The sequence below is a fragment of the Vulpes lagopus genome, chromosome 17 (assembly GCF_018345385.1).
Source record: "Vulpes lagopus strain Blue_001 chromosome 17, ASM1834538v1, whole genome shotgun sequence".
NCBI classification, from domain to species: domain Eukaryota; kingdom Metazoa; phylum Chordata; class Mammalia; order Carnivora; family Canidae; genus Vulpes; species Vulpes lagopus.
The window spans coordinates 14,870,385-14,889,638 of record NC_054840.1 but is presented as its reverse complement, the minus strand read 5'-3'; the positions used below and the strand labels follow the sequence as shown (position 1 = coordinate 14,889,638).

At 40.3% G+C, this 19,254-nt stretch overlaps 1 protein-coding gene across 2 annotated transcripts in view; it reads left to right on the top strand.

Moving 5' to 3' along the window:
• The first annotated feature begins 4,561 nt into the window (after positions 1–4,561).
• NMD3 (NMD3 ribosome export adaptor) overlaps positions 4,562–19,254 on the top strand; it is a 56,685-nt gene continuing 41,992 nt past the window's right edge. For both annotated transcript variants that reach the window (XM_041731678.1, XM_041731677.1), the window contains exons 1-7: positions 4,562–4,718; positions 4,970–5,129; positions 6,619–6,753; positions 8,473–8,569; positions 15,543–15,623; positions 16,360–16,488; positions 16,765–16,855. In XM_041731678.1, coding sequence (XP_041587612.1) covers positions 5,086–5,129; positions 6,619–6,753; positions 8,473–8,569; positions 15,543–15,623; positions 16,360–16,488; positions 16,765–16,855 — 577 coding nt within the window. In that variant the 5' untranslated portion in view covers positions 4,562–4,718; positions 4,970–5,085. The remainder of the gene's footprint in view (positions 4,719–4,969; positions 5,130–6,618; positions 6,754–8,472; positions 8,570–15,542; positions 15,624–16,359; positions 16,489–16,764; positions 16,856–19,254) is intronic.

The following is a 19,254-nucleotide window of genomic DNA, read 5'->3' as shown; positions in this document are numbered from 1 at the left end:
TGCCATGTAAGTATTTCATTTTGTCAAAAGCCTACGGCCTTTCTGTGCTAACAAGAGAGGGGTCCATTTGAAGGTCCATACCATTTTGGGTTCCCACGTAACTTAAAGGGAAACTTTCACAGTGTCTAGAGCCCTTGACATCCCACAAAGGGGAGGAGGACGTCCTCTAATTCCTTGTGGCAGGAACCCACTTAGTGGCACCAACCCTGACTTCCAAGTCCATCTACAAAAGGGGAAATTCATGGCGTATTACAAATCTGGAGCGATTCTATGAGAAGCAGAAGCTTCTCCAAGCTTGTACCATTGTTGATGTCAAACACTGGGGCTGATGTTGGTGTCATATCCTCCTGGAACAGTGACCAGTGGGATGTGCTTCAGCTTTGGCTGCTGCCACTGGAGCCTCTCCTACTGTGGGCTGCTTCACTTCTGGAACCTTCACTAGCTAGGTACAGGCAGCGTGCAGGGAGCTGTGTCTTCTGGTGATTAGTAATCCCGGAGCTGACCAACAGCTTTTCAAGGAGGCATCTTATGTTAACCTGCTGACCATCACCCTGTGTAAACCAGACTCTCCTCTGCACTATATGGGCATTGCCATCCCACACAACCGCAGGAACTCATGCAGCAGGTTGGAGGTGGTCGGATGCTATATGGGCATTGCCATCCCACACAACCGCAGGAACTCATGCAGCAGGTTGGAGGTGGTGGATGCTGGCCTGGGAAGTTGTGCACGTGTGTGGCACTATCCATGGGAGGCCACTCCCAGTCTCTCCTGAAAAGAACATGACCAAGGAGGAATTTCCAGGTGAATGGACTGCCCCAGGTCCCAAATTTACTGCTACTCAACCTCAGGTCTCAGATGGTGTGAAGGTGTGCAGGGGTCCCTGTGTCTGCCCAGTAGTTCCCTACTGAAAACTGGTACACTCAGCTGCCGGTCAGAACTGGTCTGCAGCTCCCACTGCTCAGGCCTCTCAATGGCTAGGAACAACCCCCGAGTGTTCCTAAGCTACTCTTCCATAGACTCTTTTCTGTTTTTTTTAAAAGATTTTATTATTTATTTATTTATTTGAAAGAGAGAGAGTGTGTGTGTGCACAAGTTGAGGGTGGGACAGAGGCAGAGGGAGAGGATCTCAAGCTGACTCTGCACTGAGCCCGGAGCCTCATGTGGGGCTCAATCTCACAACCCTGAGCCAAAATCAAGAGACAGATGCTTAACCAACTGAGGCACTCAGGTGTTCCTCTTCCGTAGACTCTTAAACAGAAGATGGAAATAAGGTTGATGGAAAATAAAGTCTCTTAAAAAAAAAGAAGAAAGCCTGTGAATAATAGGTGGCTTGAGCCTCAGAAAGGCATGCAGCCTGGTGTGGTGGGGAGGGCATGGGTACAGTTAGATTAACTATAGTTCAGGTCCCATTTCTGCCACTTACTTGCTCTAGAACTCTCAGCAAGTTACCTAAGCTTCTGGAATATTACCCTCATCTGTAAAATGTAAGCTCCACAAGGCCTGTGTTGTTCACTGTTGTATATCCAGTGTCTGACAAGCCTGGCACTGTGGCACTTGGTGTCAAATCAAATAGGGTATTAAGGGACTATGTTGAGAAAGAAAAGAACAGCCACTGACATTCAGAAGCTGGCCTGTACTCACAGGTAGCCCACATTGTTCTCCTGTTAGACAAAAACAATTTCACAGAATATCCACCTCTGACAAGGTTACTCTGACGCCACACTAAAATGAGACAAAGCAAGGCCACTGCATAATTTTGTATAACCACAGATAAATACAAGGTCACTGCATTACCCACAAAATACCAAATACTCCCTCTCTTGGCTAAAATGAGTAACTGCTGCTTCTTTACTAACTGCAGTTTTAACTTTTGCCTCTCTTCCTATGCATAAGATTTGTTGAGAGATATCCATTCATAGAATTACCCCTACTTTCTGACAGCATCCAATCTAGGGCAGACCCCTGCTTTCTTTTTCTTTTTTTTAAAAGATTTTATTAATGTATTCATGAGAGAGAGAAAGAGAGAGAGAGAGAGAGAGAGGCAGAGACCTAGGCAGAAGGAGAATCAGGCTCCATGCAGGGAGCCCAATGTGGGACTTGATCCTGGGACTCTGGGATCATGCCTTGAGCCAAAGGCAGACACTCAACCACTGAGCTACCCAGGCATCCCAGACCCCTGCTTTCTTAGACTCTCTCTCAAGTTATCCAAGAAAGCCCAAATTCTATGATAGGTCTTTCTTTCATTTTCTTTCTTTCTTTCTTTTCATTTTCTTTCTTTCTTTCTTTTCAGTTTCTTTCTTTCTTTCTTTCTTTCTTTCTTTCTTTCTTTCTTCCCTCCTTTCTTTCTTTCTTTCTTTCTTTTTTTATTTATGAAACAGACTGAGTGAGAGCATGAAGGGTGGGGGGCAGGAGGGGAGGGGCAGAGGGAAAAGCAGACCTCCCAGCTGAGCAGAGAGCCTGACAGGGGGTTTGATCCGGGGACCCTGGGATCATGACCTGAGGGCAGATGCTTAACTGACTGAGCCACCCAGGGGCCCCAATTTATTTATTTGAGAGAGAGTGAGCACACAAACATTAGTGGGGGGAGGGGCAGTGAGGGAGCAGGGAAAGAACCTCAAGTAGACTTCCCACTGAGCTGGGCTCATCTCAAGACCCTGAGACCATGACCTGAGCCAAAATCAAGAGTCAGATGCTTAACCCACTGAGTCACCCAGGTGCCCCTATGATAGGTTTTACTTAACACCCTCTTATTGAGACACTCCATGATTCCTCACAATATGTTTGCATTCACTTTAATGAATAATAAACACATTCTGTTTAACTACAGTTGTGTTCTTAGTGATACTTGGCTTAAAGAAAATGACAATATGAATGGGAAAAGTAGGAAGATAAGCTATTTCCTCAGAGTTGTTCTATCAAATAGATAATTAATTCACCACTATTTATTGAGGGTCTGTTTTGCACCAGGCACTGTGCTAGGTGCAGGGAATATGGAGAAGAGACTTGGACTGCTCTCCAGCGATTAGACCTGTGGAACATGCAGAGTAGAAAATTTATGATCCAATTTAATGTTGTTGGCACCATTACAGAGGCATATACCTTCTATAAAGATGTAGGACCACACACAAAGGAGGAACATCTTTTTTAGACTTACCACCTCTAGAAGTGTAAGATAATAAATTTGTGTTATTTTAAGCCATAAAATTTGTAATTTGTTGCAGCAGCAATAGGAAACTAATATATGGTACTTGAGCTTAATCTTTATGGCAGACTGTCCCAAGCATAAGCAAACGTAGACTAGCTCCTGTAGGACTTTTCAGTGGGTCTGTTTGGCTGCGTGCTTGGGAACGTGACAGGGTATGTCAGGATTAGATCCTAAAGTGTCTTCCTCCCATGCAGAGAAATTGGAAATACTCTGTAGGTTGTCAGAGGCCACTGAAGGATTAAAAGCAGGACAGTGCGACAAAATCAGATTTGCATTTTAGAAGGATAGATTGGAGTCTAGAAGTAAGAGGAAGGAATGGGAGATTAGGTACCCTAGGCAAGAGAAACGAGGAGGCCTATTTTGATCACCTTCTCTAACATGACCTTGCTTATTCCTTGAAATTTGGGGTCAGAGGACAAAAAATGATTGTGCTCTTTAAATATTTGAAATTCTGTCATGAGAAAGAGTGGTTAGGCATGGTCTGTGCCGTTCTAAGATGAAGGCATAAAGTCATAAGGAAATATTAAATGCATTATCGGGAAGCACATCCTTTTTAAAATTTTTATTATTTTATTTTATTTTTTAAAAAGATTTTATTTACTTATCCATGAGAGACACAGAGAGAGAGGCAGAGGCAAAGGCAGAGGGAGAAGCAGGCTTCCTGCGGGGAGCCCCTTGTGGGACTGGATCCCAGGGCCCCCATCACAACCTGCCCAGGCGCCTGGGGGAGCACGTCCTAATCATCAGTGGGCTAAAAACATACAGACCTGGGATCCCTGGGTGGTGCAGCGGTTTGGCGCCTGCCTTTGGCCCAGGGCGCGATCCTGGAGACCTGGGATCGAATCCCACGTCGGGCTCCCGGTGCATGGAGCCTGCTTCTCCCTCTGCCTGTGTCTCTGCGCCTCTCTCTCCCTCTGTGTGACTATCATAAATAAATAAAAATTTAAAAACAAAAAAAATACAGACCTCCCATAGAACTGGGACTCCTCTTTCTTCCGTGCATCTATTCAACAAATACGCATTTGACTAGGGCGCAGCGGGCATCGGGCAAATGATAGGAACGAAAGAGACAAAGACACCGCCCTTGACGGAGTTTAATTTCTTTGCATGTTGTGTCTTTGCATATTGTGTTTAGAGACAACTTTCATATAATCGCTCAACCAAGAAGCACGCAAGCCCCCCATCAGGATGTCCGAGCAGCGATTTACACACCGGGGCGAGGTTAGCTTGGGGTGACCCCTCCCCGCCCCCCCCGGGAAAGCCTACGCAAGGCGGAGGCAGGCCACGCCCCTCCCGCGCTCGCCCCGCCCCCGGGCCGCAGCCCCGCCCCTCGCAGCGCGCCTCCGCCCCCACCCGCCCCCTCAACGTCCAGCTCTCGGCCCGCGGGAGTGCGGGCTCTTCTCTCGCGAGATCTTCGCTGCCGCGGAGCCGGCTGTGGTGGCCGCGTTGGGGGCCGCGGGGGCTGTCGGTCGCGGCGGCCCCGCCAGTCCGGGTCTGCCTCAGGAGCGCTCGGTAGGTTCCGCGGCCGAGATCCGGCTGCTGGCGCGCGGGGGGCCTGGAGGGAGAGAGCAGGGCGGAGCCCCCGGGCTCGGGCAGGCCTGGGGCCGCGTGCGTGCGGCGTGGGCCGGAGTGGGCGGGAGGCCGCAGCCGCCGGGCGCGGGTCCCGGGTCGCTGAGGGGGCGCGGGCCGCGGCGGCGTCTGGGGAAGCGCGCGGTGCCCTGGGCTGCAAGGAGCTGCCGCGTGCGACTGGCTCTCGTTGGCAGCTCCGCGACGCGTGGCCGCCGTGTCCGCAGACGGGAGGTTTGCGCGGAGGTGAAGAGCCCCAAGGACTTAAACCCCACAAGCCGTTCTTGGTCTCTGCATCAAGGTGTGCGGAGACATGGAGTACATGACGGACTCCGCCGACCGCACCCCCGGACACATGTGAGTCGTACCCCCCCACCCCCACCCCCACCCCGGTCCTTGAAATGTAAAAATATTAAAGTGAGTCTTTGAAACTTGCTGCCTGTGAGGAAAGCCTTTTTTTTTTTTTTTTTTTTTTTTGAGGAGAATTCTTAAGTGGAAAGCTTTATTTCCTGAGACAGTCGGGATCGTTTTTAGTTGGAAAGTTTGTTGTAGTAAACACCTGCTGATTTAAGAGCGTTAAAATATTCGCTTTACGTCGTTCTCCACATGGCACTGTGCCATGTGATAGTTAATTAGCCATGTGGGGCTATTTAAATGTAAAGAAATTAAAATGAGATAAAATTAAATATAAGCTCTTCGGTCCTAGCGGCCAGGTTTCAGGTGCCCAGTGGCCGCATGGGCCCGGCGACTACCCTACAGAACGTCATGGATCATAGAACATTTCTATACCTGCGGGTCTATACCTGGGTGGCTCAGCGGTTGAGCACCTGCCTTCGGCCCAGGGCCTGATCCTGGAGACCTGGGATCGAGTCCCGCGTCGGGCTCCCTGCGTGGAGCCTGCTTCTCCCTCTGCCTCTCTCTCTTTGTGTGTCTCTCATGAACAAATAAAATCTTAAAACATTTCTTTGGGACAACATCAGTGATCGCTAAACCTCTTCTGTCCCAGTACACACCTAGAGTTATGACACCAGTCCATTATACAGAATCACGCTAGCCCTGGTACTCTTCCCATCCTTTGACAATTTTTCTACTCTGTTTATTTGTTTTCTAAAAGACTTATTTATTTACTTATTCATGAGAGACACGCAGACAGACAGACAGAGAGAGAGGCACAGACACAGGCAGAGGGAGAAGCAGGCTCCATGCAGGGAGCCCGACGCGGGACTCGATCCTGGGTCTCCAGGATCATGCCCTGGGCTGAAGGCGGCGCTAAACCCCTGAGCCACCCCGGCTGCCCTCTACTCTGTTTGAATGTTTACGTTTTGGCAGTTCTATACTGGCTCCCTAAAGAAAAATGTCTTCGGACTATAGAACTGTGATTACTCTAACAGATCTATTAGACTCTCTCTTGACCCTTTGGACAACACCATACTTTGAGGATTTTTGGAATTATAGCCATCCTTGGGTTTTTTGCTGCAGTATTCCAAGGTGCTGCTTTATCTACAGCATCTTTGAAGATTACTTTGCCAGGTGTTTTTTTGTTTTCGTGTGTGTGTGTGTTTTAAAGATTTTATTTATTTCTTCATGAGAGACACACACAGAGAGGCAGAGACACAGGCAGAGGAAGAAGCAGGCTCCATGCAGGGAGCCCGATGTGGAACTCGATCCCGGGTCTCCAGGATCATGCCCTGGGCTGAAGGCAGCGTTAAACCGCTGAGCCACCTGGGCTGCCCTGTTTTTGTGTTTTTTAAGCAAAGATATGGCCTCCCCTGAAGGCTTTTGTTTGTTTAACAACCAGTGCATTTATGAAACCTAATTTGAAAAATTTATGCTCTGTTTATTTAAGCTTGTGCTGTGAGTGTGGTGTCCCAATCAGTCCAAATCCTGCCAATATTTGTGTGGCCTGTTTGCGAAGTAAAGTAGACATCAGCCAAGGAATTCCGAAACAGGTCTCTATATCTTTCTGCAAGCAATGTCAAAGGTATGATGCGGTACTATTTTATGTTACTTAAAGTTGAGTTTTATATCTATATATGCTGAGGTGACATAGAGGTACATAGACTAAAGCACACATAATTGAGATTTAACTTTTATTTATGTTGGTGTTGCCAGACATTTTAGGATTTGCAATTTTGTAGTGTACTTCTGTAGTCTGAACCCTGATAATCTGGTAAAGTTAGTGTAAATGTATTTGAATCTACTTTCTTTTAGTCTTATTAGGGTTTAATAGGTTTGGTGTATACAGTTAATAGATATTGAGTTGGGTTTTTAAGGGTAAATGAAAGCAGATTACTAAGGACATAATATTGTTATTATCATGAGGGTTTTTTTTTTTTTTTTCATTTTAGTCACCAGAAGCTCTGTATGATAAACAGCCTCTTATGTTTTAATGTTTTAAATAATTTAGCAAGGTGTTTTAAAAATCTTGGTAAAATTCCAATGTAACTAAATGATTATAGTTAGCTGTTGAGTAACACAACCTGCCTAGTGACAGTGACCATATAAAGCTAATTGCCTGTGATTTCCCAGATGGGTTAGGACTCTAGTGGTTCTTAATTTTTTTTGAGGGGTAGGGGGAATGGTTCATGAATCCTTTTGGGAATTTGAAACTACCTTTTCAGAAAACATACTTAAAACGTCTTTAAAACATGGTGGAGTAGAAATAAAAAGCACTGGACAAAGAATCAGGAGACTTAGTTTGTGTTGGATTTCTCACAAACTAACTTTTTGAAACTCTGCCAGTTAACCTTTCTAAGCCTTAATTTAATTTCCCCATCAGAATGAAAGAACTTTATTAGAAGGCAGATAAAACCCTTTCTGACTCCAAAAGCATCCTTATAATAAAAGGACCTGTATAAGGTTTTTGAATTAACCTTTAAAAGTGAGAATCTGGTCCTTGGCTGGCTCAGTAGGTAGAACTTGCAACTCTGGATCTTGGGGTTGTGGATTTGACCCCATGTTGGGTGTAAAGATTACATAAAAATAAATTCACAAATAAAAGTGAAAGAACATTCACTTAACTAGTATAGCAAAAACAAGCACTCGTATAGTGTATTTAGAAGTATTATGTATTTAACAAACGTTTGTTGAGCACTTCCTATGCTTTGCACTGTCCTGAGTCTTGAGCAGGCTGGATTAAAAATCTTAAAAGCATTTGTCCAGGGATTGAAAATTTAATGTAATTAGGTTTTATGTAAGATTTAAAAACAAGTTTTACAATTTAAAATTTGGGAAGAGACTTGGAATAGATGAACAGTCTGAACTACTGTTGATACTTGGTATGAGGTACTAATATACCTTTTTTGTGTGTGAGAAATCAATTCTTAAACATTTTAGATGTTTACTATAAACCATTTTAATGCCATTTTAAGATGATTTCTTACCTTTCAGAGTATAGCTTCAAGGAACTCTTAAGCATTTTGTCAGACCTCACTGGAATTCTTTGCTGGTGTTTGAAGTAATAAGTCCTTTGTAATACATCATTTCAGATTGGCTTTCTCAAATATACCTAGGATTTCACTTTTTAATTAAGCCAATTGAAAGTTTTTTTGGAACTATTAAATATACTTGGGTTAAATGCTGCATGTCAGTCTTGGGAATTACTATATCTGATTAATCATCAGTGTTATATCCACAGATTCACAGTGAAATTTTTGTTTTTCCTGGGAGATGGTGGTTTTCAGTATATTTTTTTTCTTAGATATTTCCAGCCGCCTGCAACTTGGGTACCGTGTGCATTAGAATCCAGGGAACTTCTTGCTTTGTGTTTGAAAAGAATCAAAGCCCCTCTGAGTAAGGTAGGTCAGTCAGTTTTAAAATAAGTTTTTTGTGGATATGTGTTTTTATATTTTATTCTCTTGTATGAAAATCCTATATAGAAAATCCTATATTCCAAAAATAAATGTTAACATTGGTAAGCATCCTACTACAAACTGCTCATTTTTAAAGTTATGTATATTATTTTTTTATGGAAATGAAAATCTTTTTTGCTTTAAAAGATTTAATGTAGAATAACTTTTTTCATTGTTTATAGAGTCTCATATGCAATAATTTTTTTCTGAAAATATTTATATAAAACCATCACTAAACATAATTTAGAAGATGATAATATTAGGGCTATGATATTCAGTTTCTTTTTATTTTCACAAGAAAATACTTGTGCCTGTTGCTTAAAGTCAGTGCATCAGGGTCTCCAAAAAACAAATAGAATTTTAGCCTGTTTTACCTCTCTGGATAACACTTTCAGTTTTCTTTGTGTTAAAATTTATGACTGACTCATTTCCACCATGTATTTTTTTTTTTAAGATTTTATTTATTTATTCATGAGAGACAGAGAGAAAGAGAGAGAGAGAGGCAGAGACATAGGCAGAGGGAGAAGCAGGCTCCATGCAGGGAGCCTGACATGGGACTCGATCCCAGGTCTCCAGGATCATACCCTGGGCTGAAGGCGGCGCTAAACCACTGAGCCACCGGGGCTGTCCCCACCATGTATGTTTTTAATTGAAATGGACTCTTGGTTTGAAAGTCTTCAGATTCTTTTTTAAGCTCTGATAAAATTTCATGTAATAGTTCTTGGAAATTTTTTCCTTTATTATTATTTTTTTCTCCCTGGAATTTCTGTTAGTCAAATGTTGGCCCTTTTGGCTGAAAACTTTGTCTTTTGCCCCTTATATTGTTTTTAATCTTTCAGTCTTTCTTTCTGTGTTCTTGGTGATTTACTTTGTCTTCTGGTCTCAATATTGGTTGTTTTTTTTGTTCCAGCAGTGACATATTTATGTTCCAGAGTCTTTACTACAGTCTTTTTTTTTTTTTTAAGATTTTATTTATTTATTCATGAGAGGCCCGGAGAGGCAGAGACACAGGCAGAGGGAGAAGCAGGCTCCATGCAAGGAGCCCAATGTGGGACTCTATCCTGGATGCCAGGATCACGCCCTGAGCCAGAAGCAGATACCCAACCACTGAGCCACTCAGGCGTCCAACTTTGTCACAGTCTTAATGTTTTTTTTTTTTTTTTTTTTTTTTTTTTTTTAAATTTTATTTATTTATGATAGTCATACAGAGAGAAAGAGAGAGAGGCAGAGACACAGGCAGAGGGAGAAGCAGGCTCCATGCGCCGGGAGCCCGACGTGGGATTCGATCCCGGGTCTCCAGGATCGCGCCCTGGGCCAAAGGCAGGCGCCAAACCGCTGCGCCACCCAGGGATCCCAGTCTTAATGTTTTTGATGCATTCATTTTCTTTCTTTTTTTTTTTTTTATTTGAGTGTAGTTGACACAGTGTTAAATTAGTTTCAGTCATACAATGTAGTGATTTGACATTTTATGCTGTGCATACAAGTATAGCTACCATCTGTTACCATACAACACTATTACATGACTATAATGTCTGTGCTTACCTTTCATCCCTGTGACTTACTCATTCCAAAACTGGAAGCTATATTTCCCACTCCATTTACCCATTTTGCCTATCTCCACAATCTACTTCCCTCTGGTAATCATCAGTTTGTTCTCTGTATTTATAAGTCTTACTCTGCTTTTTGTTTATTCATTTGTTTTTTAGAGTCCACATATGAATGATATCATATGATATATGTCTTCCTCAGTCTGATTTATTTCACTTAGCTTAATATCCTCTAGATCCATTCATGTTGTTGCAGATGGCAAGGTCTCATCCTTTTTATGGCCGTGTAATATTCCATTCTCTGTATACCACATCTTTATCCATTCATCTATCGATGAACATTTAAATTACTTCCGTATCTTGGTTGTGGTAAATCATGCTGCAGTGAACATAGGGGTGCATATATCTTTTCGAGTTAGGGTTTTGTTTTCTTGTGGGTAAATATCTAGTAATGGCATTTTTGGATCATACGGTATTTCTATATCAACTTTTTGAAGAACCTCCATACTGTTTTCCATAGTGGCTATACCACTTTACATCCCTACAATAGCAATGCATTCTGTTGAATTTTTCTGAAGGTATGATAATAGGTTTTTAAAAAATTTCCTTCTGTTTCCTACTTTGTCTCTGGAGTCAGTTTTTTGTGTAACTTGGTCTCATTTTCATACTTCTGGCTTTCAGACTTTTGTCAAATGTCTGGTGAGCCTTAATAGTTCATTAGTTCATTCAGCAGTGTTATATTAAGTGTCAGCTCTGTGCCAGTCTGCTTTTGGTGTTGGGGATATAGTAGTGAATGACAGAGTCAAAAATGTCTGTCTAGGTAACTTATTCTAGTTGGAGGAGTAGTCACTGAAATGTCTAAATTCTGTAGAAGAATAAACCAGGAAGGGGATAAGAACTGCATAGGGAAGAGTTTGATTTAAAATAGAGGGGAAATAAACAAACAAATAAGAGGGGTTAGCATTATATGTCAGGTGTACTCAAATAAGTGAAATAGAGTGGTTAGGTAAGGCCTCACTGATAAGGTGACATTTGAGTAAACATTAAAGGCAGTATGGGAAGAAACTGTACAGAAATCTGTAAGAGAGAATTATGGGTAGAGAAAACAAGTGTTAGGCTAGAGGCAGGAGCATAGCTGTGAGGTTAGCCTGGAGTGGGGAGGGAAAAAGTAGTGGGGGTTGAAAACAGCAATTGTGGAAAGTCACAGAGGTTGGGTTTTTACTCCAAGTGTAATGGGTATAGAGGGTATAGGGTAGAGTAGTAAAATGATGAAAGATTTATGATTTATCAGGATCCCTTGCAGCTATGTTTAGAGTACGTATGAGGGAAATGGGGGGTGAGGGTAGAAGTGGGGACCTTTAGGAAGTGATTGTAGTAATCATGAGAAATGATGCTATTTGGATCAGTAGTGGATGTGGTGAGAAGTGGACAGTCTGGATCTACTTTGAAGGTAGTCAGTAGTATTTACCGATGAAGCTGAATGTATGTATATGACAGATGAGTAGAAGGATTATTTGATTTCATGTTTTTGACTCGATCAACACAATTGTTGAGAAGGAGGGAGGGAAGTTAAGTTAGTAAGGAGGGAGTTGCTGTTAGTAAGGTAGGGAAGACTTCAAGAGGAAGCAGGTCAGTGTGAGAGAGATTAGAGCTATCTCATAGTGGTACTTAGATGTCCATTAAACATAGAAGTAGACATTGTAGGCAGCTTATGAATAAACATTGATCCAGACTGGAGATGATGAATTTGGAATATAGATGGTTTTTAAAGCTGTGAAATTGAATGAAATTTCCAAGACAGTTTAGATACAGAAGGGAAGAAATTTGAGGACTAAATCCTGGGGTCTTTTACTCTTAAAAGCTTGAGAAGATGGTAAACCAAAGGAGACTTGAAAAGGAGTTGCTAGTGAGGTAGATGAAAAATTAGATGAGTGTAGTGTTTACATTCCAAGGGAATGTAAAGGAAGTATTTTACAAAGGAAGTGACTAGCTATGTAATTTGCAGCTAATAGGTCAAATTCTGTAGATGTAGCAATGTGAAAATCATTAATGACTTTGATGAGCAATTTCTGTTTAGTGGTGGAAATAAAGACCTAATTTGAATGAAAATGAGAGAATAGGAGAACAGAAATTGGAGATAACAAGTATAGATAATTTTTTTGAGTAAAGGGAAAGAAATAGGATAGTGGGTAGAGGGGGATAAAAGGGAAGGGACCCATTTCTCAAGGTATGAGGTTAAGGGCGCCTGGGTGGCTCAGTTGGTTAAGTGTCTGCCTTCTGCTCAGGTCAGGATCCCAGGGTCCTGGGGTCAAGCTCTGCATTGGGTTCCCTGCTCTGCCTCTGCCTCTGTCACTCCTCTGCTTGTGCTCTCACTCTTTTTCTGTCAAATAAATAAATAAAACATTTTTAAAAAGGATATGAGATGTTAGAGTATATTTATAAGCTATCTGGGAGTTGAGTACAGAGGGAAAAATCTGTGAAACTGCACAGAGACAGAATACTTGACTGTGAGATGACCTTGAGGAGTGGAAAAGAGAAGATAGAGCATACTAGTGGAAGAATATCAACAAGTATTTGGTACTTACTCTCTCCCAGGCACCATTTGGGACCCTGGAGTATTTTGTGGAACAAAATAAAGGTCTTTGCTCTCTAATGGGGCATTCTTAAGTTTGGTCTTAATAGGAGCTAGGACAGGTTATCTGTAGTAATAGAGAAATGTTTGTAAGTAGGAGCTTCTGGGAAATCTTCTGATTACTTTTTCTAATTGAGAAAACAAAAGCCTGGGGAGGAGTTATGAAGGAAAAACTATTAGATACTTGAGGAGAGAAGGGAAGGTATGAAATACTCCTCCAGAGTGGGGGAGAGAATGTACTAGAATGATGTATGATTGTTCCAAAGGTTAGTGTTAGAAATTTAAAGACTAGCATGGTGTATATTTATTCCTTTAGCCTCATTGGCTGCACAGGTAAGGCATAGAATAGGTAGGGCACTGGATTTAACAAAGTGATTTAGCAATGACAAGGTGAAATGAGAGTGGGACCAAGGGAATTGAGTGTATGCATGAGAATGATTTTGATGATCTTGACATTTAAGCTAGCATATGATGGAAGTGAGTAGAAAAAGGAGGTAGGAGGGATAGTGAAAAGTGGTAGGATGAATAGATTGTAGGTTGCAGTAGGTTGAAGAATTTTTGGTGCTCAGGAACTAGTAAAGTGAGCTGGAAGGTTAAGAGGTGGGAGTCAAGAAGTGGGATATTTGGAGTTGAGATTTTGGAGGGATTTCAGTTATTGATAAAACTTATTGGTAAAAGATATGAGTAGCTAAGATAGAAGGAGGACAAGATCTTGGGGAAAGAGGACTCAAAGAATGGAGATGCTAGGGTTTTGTGGGGATTATCTATGAGGATATTTAAATCACCAAGTATTAATATTGTTGGAAAGAGCAACAGTGAGCCAGGAGCCTAAAGTCTTTGAGAAATGAGAACATGTGACCTTGCAAGAGTTAACATATGATTATAACAAAGAAGGGGTAGCATAGCCTTCAGATTCAAGACTGGGTGTATTTAAGGAGGAGGCAGGGAGAATGGTTTGGAATTAGCAGTTAAGAGCAAAGAGGACACCTCTGGCTCTTGGTCCAGTGATAGGAATGAGAAAAAAAAAATCATTCATTAGTTTAATTATCTGCAGGGGAACAATATATATAATCAGGAGATTAGAAGGTGAAGGGGGGATGCCTGGGTGGCGCAGTGGTTAAGCATCTGCCTTTGGTTCAGGTCATGGTCCTGGGGTCCGGGATTGAGTCCCACATCAAGCTCCCCATGGGGAGCCTGCTTCTCCCTGCCTGTGTTTCTGCCTCTCTGTGTATCTCTCATGAAAAATAAAGTCTAAAAAAGAGAGAAAGTGAAGGGAATGTTCAGCAAATAGACTGAGGTTTTGTTGTTAGTGAATGTTGCATTCCAGAGGGCACAGTAAAAGGGTTTCAGAATTTTGGGAGAGGTGTTAGATGGGACAGAATGGGAAGTATGTGGAACCATATAGAGATTAGAGTGTGGGGAATGAGAGGTAATAAGTGTCTGGGACTGTTACAAAGAATAAAGGGTCCAATAAAGTTGATCAGTTCTGATTGTCTGAGGTTGTGTTGGTCAGTGTTAAAGGGTCTTCTCTGCATTTCTGTAGATGAGGTTGGAAGCTGAGAGAAGGGCAGTCTTAGAGCCCTTGGGCCTTGACCCTTGTGGGTGGATAGAGGCTGAAGGAGTAAGAAACTACTGTCACTCTGTGTACCTGGTGTGGCTTTAGTGGAACCAGACACATTAAAAGGGTTTTACTCTATAGAGAGTGCTGTGTCTATAACAGCTAGTCTAGTTCTCACCATACAGGAGCTGATAAAAAATTATCATCTGCCCACTGATGTCTCCGAAATCTGTTATCTACAACAGTTCAAGTTTCTCCATAGAATTCCAAACTGACTACATTAACATCCACTGAACAACTTCATTTTAGGGATCTCATAGATAAATCCTCTTAAACTCAAATATCTGAAACCAAATGTAACATCTTTTCTCCTCATCAAATCTGTTCTCTATTTGTTTCAGAAAAATAGTTATTACCTATATGCCCAAGCTGGATATTTGAGTGTCATTCTAAAATCTGTTCTTTTCCTCCTTCCCGTATCCAGTTGTCATATAGTCTTGTAAATCTTCTTTGCTAAATAACTCTTGGGTCTTTCTACTTTTTTTACTTCCAGCACCTTTCAGTTCAACTCACCTGCAACTCCTGCCCAGATTAATGAAATAACCTCCATTTTTGTTCCTCTTCCCTCTTCCTCAAAACACCCATTTTAGCTATATTGAGCTACATTGATGTCCTCACGTATAGCAAACTTTGACCTCTGCTGATATATCAGTGAGTTACCTACCATTGTGGATTCAGTGTTCAGCATGAGACCCCCTCTGATAAGCCTTTTTTTTTTTTAAAGCCAAATACTTAATATAGATAGAATAATCCAAGTAGAAACTTTTGTTTATGAGATTTCTAGTAGATGATTAAACACCAGATCTTTGCTTTCTTCTAAAAACTATAATTTCCATTAAAAAAAATTATTTTTTTTAGGGAAAAGGATTTCTTCCTATGCAGACACTTATATTTTTGCTTGAATTATACCAGTTGCATTAATGTAGTCCTTAGATGGTTCTTTTATTGCTCTTTTTGTTGCCATACTTCTGATGATAAATTTTTTTTTTTGACTGCTGTTGTAGAGTAATGATGCTAACCACAGATTCCTTAAACATCTTCTGAACTCTGCTAATGAGTTGTTTTTTCATCTTTTTTCTCAAGTGGGAACTTAAGTTTCTTTTTGGTTGTGTTCTTTTGAAGGTACGGCTTGTAGATGCAGGTTTCGTCTGGACTGAGCCCCACTCTAAGAGACTTAAAGTTAAACTGACAATTCAGAAAGAGGTAAGCTGTATACAGTTTTCTCAGCATGTCTGAAGTGTAGGTAGTGAAAATGAGGGGATATTGGTAAGTTATCTTAGGGCTTGAATAGCTTAGGAGGAGAGATTACACTCTTAATTTTAATCTGAGGTTTGTTTTTTTTTTTTTTTTTTTTTTTTGGTCATCTGCCAGATGATCCAAAGCAGCCATTGCTCATGATTAGTGGGTAAGGTAATCTTTTTCAGAGTTATTTTTATTAGGAAAAAAGATGGAAGTAAAAGCATGAGCTAAGGCAGTGTTTCTCAAACTTGGTTGATCATCATAATAATTCACAGTAACTGAATCGAACTGGATCCATCTGGACGTGACACCCAGGAATCTGTTAAAAGGCTGCCTAGATGGTTTCTGATGATTGGCTATGTTTGGGAACAATTAAGGAATGTCTTCTATTTTTAGAATTTTCTTTGTCTTGTATTTTTATATATACACACACATATAGATATAAAAATTCTTCAAAGACTATTCTTCACAACCACTTTAACTAGAGGTAAATATGAAATGTTAATTTTATCCTACAAATCAAACTTGTTTTTTTCTTGAAATAGGATTAACTTATTCTTATGACCTTTAATTTAATTGATTTATTGTTGATGTCCTCAAAACATTCATGGAAAAAGACTTTAAAGTTAACTTTAAATATTAAATATTTATTAAAGAAGAAAGGAATGTGATTTTTTTTTTTCCTTTTCCCCCATATCAGGTGATGAATGGTGCTATCCTTCAGCAGGTGTTTGTGGTAGATTATATTGTTCAGCCTCAGATGTGTGGAGATTGCCACAGAGTAGAAGCTAAGGATTTCTGGAAGGCTGTGGTTCAAGTAAGGCAAAAGGTATTGAGAGAAGGATGATAAGTGAATCCTTCATCTTGTATTTCATCTTTGTCAGTTATAAACAGTAAAACCTCCTCCTTTCCCTTTTCACATCCTTGAGGAACCAGGGATAGTCCAGGTTTCTGCAACATTTACTTTTAAAAATAGATCACTATCATATTTTAGATAATCTTTAAAGATTGTTTTTGTTTTAAAAATCAATGTGCTATAGCAATAGCTGGCCTTTTCTTCTTTTTTACATTTCACCTATTAATCTAATAATGCATTTATGTTTAGACTTTACACAAAAAAACTTTCTACTATCTGGAGCAGTTGATTTTGAAATATGGAATGCATCAGAATACACTTCGTATCAAAGAGATTCATGGTGAGTTAAAATTTGAAAGCATTTGAATTTAAGGCAGAATTAGTCCATCTAAATAAGAGGTCTTATCTTTATTGATAATATCTAGAATAGTACTGTCCAAAAGAACAGTTTCTTTTGTTAGGAAGAAAAAAATCTTGGTTCTTTATCTGCACTGTCCAGTATGGTAGCCACCAGCCACATACGGCTATTGAATACTTGAAATGTTTTTAGTCCAATGGAGGAACTGAATTCTTAATTTTTTTCTGTTTTAACTTACATTTACACTAAGTAACTACTAGATGAGTAAACCAGTAACTGCATTAATAAAATGTAAAGTGTTATGATGGAAAATTCATCAAAAACTTGTTTTATGCAGAGATCAGTTTCTCATTGGAAGAAAATTATTTTTGAGATTTGTAGGTTCTTTTGTAATATTTTTGGTTTTGACATACAAATGATATAGTTAGATTTCTTAAAGGTGGAATTTAAAACTTGCATGATATCGTATCTTACTGTTGATATCATATACATATTAGATGATGGATGTATATTTCTCTAATAGTAGAAAACAAATATTCTTAAGCAGACCCTTAAGTTTCTTGTTAAAGGTTATTATTTTGAGATGGTACTTGCTGCTGGTGAACATGTACATACGTTGTTTTCCTAGTCTCTTAAAGTATAGGTTTAAAGATATCTGTTCTTGAAGGAATGACTAAATTCTTAGGTCGACTCCTCATTTTAAAACTGGTTATTCCACTGTTACCAACTGATCTGTTACATCTTGTATGTCTTGGGAAAGTACTTAGAAAAGTGTGGTCTTGGGTCTTTAAATGGGGGGAGATGTATGTAGTGATGTCACCTAAAGAAAATCTCTTAAGCTTTGTATTGACCTGAGTGCCTTGCCAGTAGACATAAGGTTAATAATCTAAATCGGTGAAACACAATTTATTTTTTTCTAAATTTTATTTATTTGAGAGAGATAGAGTGTGAACAGGAGGTGGTGGGGGATAGCCGCAGAGGCAGAGGGAGAACAAGACTCCCTTCTGAGCAGGGAGCCCACCAGCACTCAATCCCAGGACTCTGAGAACATGACCTGAGCCAAAGGCAGACACTTAACCAACTGAGCCACCCAGGAGCCCTTAAATTGGTGAAACACAATTTAATGAATAATCTTAGTGGGTAAGGTACCTTGCTGCCTTGTCAACATAGTGCCTTGGCTATTTGCGGCTAGCCACCAGGCAAAAATACATCTTTGTTTTGAGTAATTCTGTTTTGAGTAACTCTTTCAGGGATAAGTAGATCCAAATATTCTAGCTAAGAAAGCAAACCACTATTACTCTGTTTCATCACCTGGCAGAAATATACTCAAAGAAGTTTTTTGTAGCAAAAGACTTGGATACATTCTGGGACATGCTTTTGTAATCATTTTTTTTTTTTTTTTTTTTTAGTAGTTCTTTTTTTTTTTTTTTAATTTTTTATTTATTTATGATAGTCACAGAGAGAGAGAGAGAGAGGCAGAGACACAGGCAGAGGGAGAAGCAGGCTCCATGCACCGGGAGCCTGATGTGGGATTCGATCCCGGGTCTCCAGGATCGCGCCCTGGGCCAAAGGCAGGCGCCAAACTGCTGCGCCACCCAGGGATCCCTGTAATCATTTTCAAAACCAAAAATATTGTGAGTTTAACAGCCCTTTTTTAATCCAGAGAATTTAATCTATATTTTTTTCCCTACTAGTTCTTGATTTGATTTAGATGAATTGTTTGTTTGTGGTTTATTTGTAAATTTGTTTTTTGAAATTGTTAAAATTTTACTATTTACTTTTACTAGTAATAGTAATAGTAAAAATATTCATATACACATAGATGTATATGAATAAAAGACCTCTACATTCCTTTTATCTATTTGTTGTCCCCAGAGGTAACCCCTTAAAACAAGATAGTATATATTTACTCTTTTGTGGGGCAGGGACAGAGGGAAAGAGAGAATCTTAAGCAGGCTCCACACATTGCAGAGCCCAACATGGAGCTCAGTCTCAAAACCCTGAAATCATGACCTGAGCCAAAATCAAGAGTTGATGCTTAACCACCTGAGCCACTCAGGCACCGCTATAATATGTATTCTGTATAAAAATAGTGATAGCAAAAAAAAAAAAATTAAAAAATTAATAACATACAAAATAAAAATTGTGATAGCATTGGTTTCCCTTATATGTGGGAATTATTTTTTAGTTATATAACTATGGCTTATAACTTTTGTGTCTTACATTGGAAGGCTTTCTGTGCTCCCACTATTGTTATTTTTAAAAGTAAATTATTTTCGAATTTTTAAGCTTACCAGTCGGAGTTTTTCTGAGGTCAGTCTATCCTTTCCCACTGATGTGAAATATCTCCTTTCTTACATACACTAAATTCTTTTATATAC